The 6,867-nt window shown below is 45.4% G+C and overlaps 1 protein-coding gene across 2 annotated transcripts; it reads right to left on the bottom strand.

Annotated features, from left to right (window-relative positions):
* Positions 1-2,144: 2,144 nt before the first annotated feature.
* LOC125543429 (auxin-responsive protein IAA3-like) lies at positions 2,145-6,105 on the bottom strand. 2 transcript variants are annotated; one of them, XM_048706766.1, is made up of 5 exons: positions 5,688-6,105; positions 4,722-4,965; positions 3,857-3,927; positions 3,111-3,172; positions 2,145-2,495 (listed from the first exon to the last, which is right to left on the bottom strand). In XM_048706766.1, the coding sequence occupies exons 1-5, from the start codon at positions 5,981-5,983 to the stop codon at positions 2,455-2,457; spliced, it is 714 nt and encodes a 237-aa protein (XP_048562723.1). In that variant the 5' UTR covers positions 5,984-6,105; the 3' UTR covers positions 2,145-2,454. The 2 variants fall into 2 exon arrangements, with proteins under 2 accessions (XP_048562723.1, XP_048562722.1); XM_048706765.1 differs by having other exon boundaries at positions 3,857-3,956; positions 4,727-4,965; positions 5,688-6,096.
* Positions 6,106-6,867: the final 762 nt, after the last annotated feature.

Below are 6,867 nucleotides of genomic sequence, written 5' to 3'. Positions count from 1 at the left end.
GCCGGCGGCCGTCGGCTGGCCGGTGGCGGCGGCGGGGCCACTCCTGCCCACTCCCCTCCGTTCTTCTAGTCCTCGTGATGCCCCTGCTCCCGTGTGGTGGTTGTCGCAGGCTAGTGGTCGTGACGTAGCTACAGTGGCGGATAAACAAATCTGGAAGCCTGCGCGTGTGGGGTGTTAGCGTGATCCATGCATCAGCATTCCATCTTGTTGCAGTAACCATGGGCTGTATCTGCTTGGTGCGCACGAGGAGGACCGGCGGTGCGTTGTATGACTGCAGATCATGGCGTCCCTGTTATGGATCTGGCATGCTGCGTTGGCCTGCATGAAGTTCTGGTGGTACCATCCTTGCGGCTGCGCTCTCTCGCGCGTGCTTGCCTTGGCGCTTTGTGGCAGCTGGGGGTTCCGGTGGCGATCCACTTGGTTATGGGCATCCGTGCCCTGCGGATTGTCGTGGCCACCTGATGATCTTTGTTAGTGTTTATCTCTTTGGATCTGATGGTTGCCGCCGGTGACTCGAACCGGCGAGCTGGCGGGATGCAGCCAAAAGCTCCCTTTATGGGGTTTGGCGGCTCTCGCTCCGACCAGTCTGCCTTTGGCGATGAGATGCAATCTATGGACGGTGACTTGACGCAAAAGATATGGTTGTGCAGTGGCGGGGTCAACGGGATTTCAAGCCCAGCGCATGTAGCTGCTGGGATCGTGGAAAAGTGATGGCAACACACATGATTGACTTAGATCTGGTGGTGCTTCTCGAGTATCCAGTCTCGAGTTTTGGGGTGAAAACCCTAGGTTTGACCTAAGTTGGTTATTCCTGGCAATGACGACGTTTTTGCATCGTTACCTTGTTGAAGGCATTGCTCATATATGCTCAGACTTGTTTTTCATGGTGAAAACCTAGATTCTGGCCTCTCATGGTTGGATCCGGCGACGGCGACGTTGGCGCGTCATTTCCTTCCTGAAGGCGTTGGTGTTGAAGAACTTTTTTGTCCTTGTGGTGTCAAAAGATGGATGATGCGGATATGGTCATTGTCGTAGTTTGTCGATCGTTGTTCTGATCGCTTTGGCTTTTTTCGCTTAGGCATAGCTTTGGTCTTGTATGATTTTGCTATTTCTCAGCGTGTGTTTTTTATGTGCGTGTGTTGGTGTTGGCTATGTGCATCCTAGCTATGCAAAGGCCGGATGTGTGCTCATCATGTTTTATATCTACTTGATGCTTCATTTTGAGTTAATAAAATCCATCCTTTATAAAAAAAATCACTACTTTAGTTATCTAAACGCGCTCTTATATTAGTTTACAGTGGGAGTACTCCACACTTGTCCTGGAAAACACCACGAGGCACAGGCAAGCAAGTGCATGCCAACGCTGATTCATTCGTCTTCTGGGATAAACTAGGACAGGGCCCAGCGTCCTGAAGTGTTCGATCCTGATCCCGCCGCTGCTTCACATGCACACCAACCAACCAGCGGATATGCAAGGGGAAAGGAGGAATAGGAAACAAGAGGAAAGGAGGCCAAAGTGGAGCATCGTTTCTACTTTCTACTACGTACTGTAGGTGGGAAGGAAGAAGATACTGGCCGGCAATGGAAAGCCTGATTCTAAGGGATGATAAGCCATCATTAACCCCCATAGCCGTCGCATTTTATACTACCTGAATGATGGTGTTAGGAAGCCTTTTAGGCCATAGCACCACTACTACTACTCTATGGAACAACCATGATGAACGGCTTCAAAAGATAATGGCGTGTGCAGTAGTACATGTCCCCACCCGGCAACAGCCACACAGCTGCTGGCAAAGAATAGATGAGATGTTTCACCATGCAATTGTTGCCTATGTTTCAGAAGAAATGGATAACAAAGCAGCAGCCCGCTGATCCGCAAACAGTATAACAAATTGGAACAGCAAAAACTTTGGAACAAGCCAGGAGTTTTGCTTCCCTTCGTTGCACCCCCTTAAAAAGTTTATACAGATCTTAAAGTTAACTTAAAAAGACCACCGCCATGTTAGCCTGCAGATCAAACGTATTGAATAGATTGATTTGGGTACAAAAGACCATGTCACCCTTTTTTTATCAAAGGGGTAAATTCTAATCTGCGTCGAAATCTGTAGACTTTTCTAGGAGGGGGTGTGCCGAAGCAGAGTTCGTCAGGTAAATAATAGTCTTGCAACCTTCACATTTACGACGAACGACCAGTTCAGGACAAGAGTGGCGAAATACATAGGAGTCATCAAACACAGCAGTAGCTCTCGCACTGCTTGCCAACCATTTACACGGATGGAAATAACACGCGTACAACAACGTGGGCACAACAAAATATAGAGCATAAGTCTCTAGGAGATATCGCAAATCTTAAACAGTAGAGTAACGGGTGGTTTTACTTGCGGGGTAGGAAAACCATGCAGTAGTACAGACGATATGTGCGACCTCGTCTTCAAACTGTGGGCAGCGACCGTTTTAGTTCTTATTCTTGGACTTAACCCCTGCCCTTGTAACTCCTGGAAAAAGAACAGATACAGTCAGTTTGGACATCATACTGTCAAGGTAGAATTATGAAATGTACTTGACGTAGGATGGTGCAGGTTACCCAAGTGAACTTAAAACCTTACATTGTTGGACAAACATTCCAAAGTAGCAAAACAAAAGCATAGATAGAGACCAGGAATGGGTTATATCCAAACACAACATTCTGTTCTTCAAATGGCATTACGGCAACAATTGTCATTCTCCAAACTCTAGAGACCAGGAATGGGTTATATCCAAACAGTTCCAAAACTCACAAGGCTTTCTTACTCGTCTAGAGTAGAATTGGGAGTATATTCTAATTAAAAGGAATAAAAGCAAACTAACACTCAATTTAATGCTGGGACCGTAAAGATATTTAAGCTCCAACTTCTAAACAAGCTTTCAAGTACAATGACTTTTTTCAAGAGTAAACCGCTTTCCCGCTTAAGTGCAGTTCAAATAATTAAGCAAGCCTGAGAAACAGCTTGAGCAGTAAAGCAGTAACACGTGCAGACAAATGGTTAAATAAAATAACTGCAGAAGCACGGCATGGCATCAGTGAAATTAAAACAAAAATGTATTACTGAACGGAGCACTATTGGACATACCAAGTCCAATCACATCTGCACTTTTCATGACCCTGATCCTCCGGCAAGACTCGGTGAACATCCTGCAATTACAAATAAGAAGCAATCACTTGATAAGCTCATAGGGGAGGTATCAGGTATGCATCAGATATTCATGGTTTTCTTGACAATGGAATTGTAACAATTAACGTGCCACAAGAACAACTACAGTGAGTTAGTGACTGCATTAGAACCCTTTCACTTGTTCAGACATGAGATGCTACATGCAGCAATAGAACACCAGGACCATAGAATTTAGAGCAACTACAACATAATAAGAAGATAACCAAGTAGCTAGTACTAGGCTACTAGGTCCGTTCCTTTTTACTGGTTCTTTTGGCGTCAATGCTATCTCCAATAAATTGCTTAGACCACTGTTTTTCCTAATAGCAAAGCTTTTTAAAACTAATGGCACAATTTTAGGTGGAAAAAAATTAGTATATCTGTGTCAGAGTTTTAAGAGGATGACTGCATGCATTCTATAAAAAATTAGAACAGGTTAGATGGACTTAAGAGATACTCTAATCATGGCTGCTGTTGCTGTAGAGAACGAGTTCATTTTATCTGGGTGCATGTATGTATACACAGTAAACTAGTAAAAAACATTTATTTGGCACACTATCATTTTTATCATCCTTTAAAAGTTATACTACAAAACTCAAACTATCATCCAGAGTTCTCATTTCTACGCTTGTTGTTATTCCAATTAGATCAGACAATGTACTTACTCCCATGGGACGTCACCAACCAGCATCCAGTCTCCATCCTTGTCTTCGTAAGTCATCACATATTCACCATCCTTTCTGTTCTCAGATGCACCATCCTTCCCTGGTACAGAATTAGACCCAGTACCACATGTAAGGTTAAAACTGCCGGAGAAAGGAGCACCTTACACTGAATTTCTCAAACAAAGCATTGTATGTTGGTAAATTTTATGTCCCTAGATATACACCTTTCTGAAATTTACGTTCTTAAATTAGTAGGTTTGATGTCTGTCCTTGAAGCACAAAATGGGTATGAAGAGGTTATAGGGAAATTGCTGTTTATCAAAGGCTTATGAATAATTGAGTGATATTTAGTTATTTACAGACCCTTAGCGAATGCTAGCCTAAACATTAGGCATTTTATGACATAGTCCACTGCTAGTTGCTTCATCAAACAATATTAAACACAATAAAAGTTCCTTGAATTAGAAGAGAATATTTGCTCCACCAGTAATAATATATGCTGAAACTAGGTATCTAGCGAAACAAATATGCACACAAATAGCATGGCCAAATGTAGACGCGAAGCCTCGAAACTGGTTACACCACAATAACCAATTTAGCCGGCCCTGAAAAAGAGTCTTCTTCGTCAATTTCATAAACCTGGAATTTGCTACTCCCTCCGATCCAAATTATTTGACGCAGCTTTAGTAAAGTGTACTAAAGCTGCGTCAATTAATTTGGATCGGAGGGAGTAGAACATTTCCAAACAGAGTAATTGGTTATTTCTTCAGCGAAATGAGATGTGTGCAACGATGCATTTCTTCTACCCCAATTCAAATTCAGGTGCAGATTAAAACATCAACAATTTGCCAAGGATCCAAGCAGCCTCACCGGTCCTGAAGCCAATGAACATTTTCCCTAGCCCCACAACCATGTCCTTGTAGTTCTTGTATGTCTTGAGGTCAACCTTCCTCAGGTAAGGCGCACCATCCATGCTGACCTTGACATACAGAAACTCTTGCCCCTGCTTCGTGTCAGAATCCTCCTTGCTGCTCTTCAGCTGGTTGGTGGTGGTTGCCATCGTGTTCTTGCGGTAGCTGCGGACTGGTGGCCATCCCACCACCTGAGCCCTGCGCATCGGCAATTCAGAGTAAGAACCGGCAATGGAGCCGACCCAGCATTTCGTTTGGCTCTATGAGGTTATGAACACGAGTTGAAAACAACCGGGTATGTTCAAACCAAACATACCCTGGAAAACAACTCAAAGCACTACAAACTTGGTAAACCTTGAAAGTAAAGGTAGACCCAAATTGACTAGTCCAATTCAAACCAGGTGCGCAAATTTGCAGATGTGAAGCCCTCCTTAGTTTCCCAATGAAAATTCAAAGAACAAAATCACACATCTAATAAAGTTAGAAAAAAGAGGAGGGGGGTATTGAAGTCTAATTTCACAGCAAAATTGTAAAAAGACTCTTCAGTGAATGAATCTCTACCCCTCCACGCTCCTGAAACTAATAGATCAAGCCGAGTGCAAACGCGCGCCCACAAACAGCAACGGAAGAACCGCGAAATGGGCCCTTCGGCACCAAATTTGCACCCAAAAAAGAGGGTTTTTCCGCCTCGACAGACGGAATTCCCTCAAATGCATGCAACGGCCACCAAATTACAGCTTTTCGGAGGTTCCAAGCAAACTAAATCACCGTCTCGTACTAACCCACCACATATTTTCCCAAATTTTTACGCATCACTTCCTCCACCCATTCGCGCTCCAACCCACCGCATCCCGCAAAACTCGGCAGAACACCATGAAACAGTCAAATCCACAAAATTCGCAGGGGGAGTAGGCGCCTACTTGGCAGCAGGCTGCGGCGGGGCGGCGACCTTCTTGTCCTTCTCATCCCCGGACGCGTCCTTGCCTTTCCCGCCGGCGGAAGCCGGCGCAGGCGGCGCGACCTCGTCCGAAAACCCTCGCTTGGCGCCCTTGGCGGGCAGCAGCTCCAGTGTGGTGGTGGCGGTGACCGGCCGGCGGTCGGGCGACTCGCAGCCGGGAAGTCCGAGGCGGAGCTCGGTGCCTTTCAGGTCGTCGTCCGCGCGGCCGCCGGCGGCGGCCGAGAGGCCTATGTAGTCGAGCTCGAGAGGCGGCGACATGGGAAGCAGCAGGACATGAACTGGGGAGTAGCAGGAGGGGGAGGGGGAGGACGGTGGAGGGGAGGGGGGAGTGGAGCTGGTGGTTTGATTGCTATAGGAGGGAGGGGAGGGGAGGGGAGGGGAGAGGAGAGACAGAGGGAGGCGAGCAAGTGTGGTGGTGCCGTGGTAGTGGCAGTGGTAGTAGCAGCAGGAACTAGACTAGAGACTCTAGACTGTAGCAGAGTGGGGTGTGGCTGTTTGATGCTTTTGATTGCCCATGGGATGTTTAATGCGTAAAAGAGCTCGGGGTGAATAGTAAATTTAAAAAATGAAAAAAAAACTTCAAAAAAATCTGATTTCTTTTGGTATAAACTTCGACAAATGTTCTTGGCGCTTGCAAATTTTCATCCTGAAGATAACATTCGTGGAAGTCATGGCAAAAAAACAAAAATAACACTCATAATATGCTTTCGAAAATAGCATTTTTGGAATGACGAGTTTGTTTTTTACCATGTTGAATGTTATTCCGGGATGAAAATTTGCCTGAAGCCCACAACTACACCCTGCCTGAAACCCAGGTTGCACTTAACCTTCTCCATTGTACCCGAGCTCTCTTTTTTTGCTTAAGAAAACCATTATTGAATCATAAGACCTAATCAGGTCACATAATTCGGCAACTGTCGAGTTCAACCCCAATCCCCAACAAATCCACACTAAAAGATCCATTGCTCACAGCGGCCCTGTTCGGCAGGGTCCACCGATTTTTCAATATTGTTAGCGGTACGACCAGATACTAAAGTCAATTTCTGCCTATTACCACCAATGAAAGTATCATGACTAATCTATATATTCAGAGCTCCCTTTGGGTCCATAGCTGCTTGGGCATTCTCTTTCTCTCTACAAGT

This window comes from Triticum urartu, chromosome 3 (assembly GCF_003073215.2).
Source record: "Triticum urartu cultivar G1812 chromosome 3, Tu2.1, whole genome shotgun sequence".
NCBI lineage: Eukaryota > Viridiplantae > Streptophyta > Magnoliopsida > Poales > Poaceae > Triticum > Triticum urartu.
Note: the sequence above shows the minus strand (reverse complement) of the source record. Positions and strands in the feature narration are given on the sequence as shown.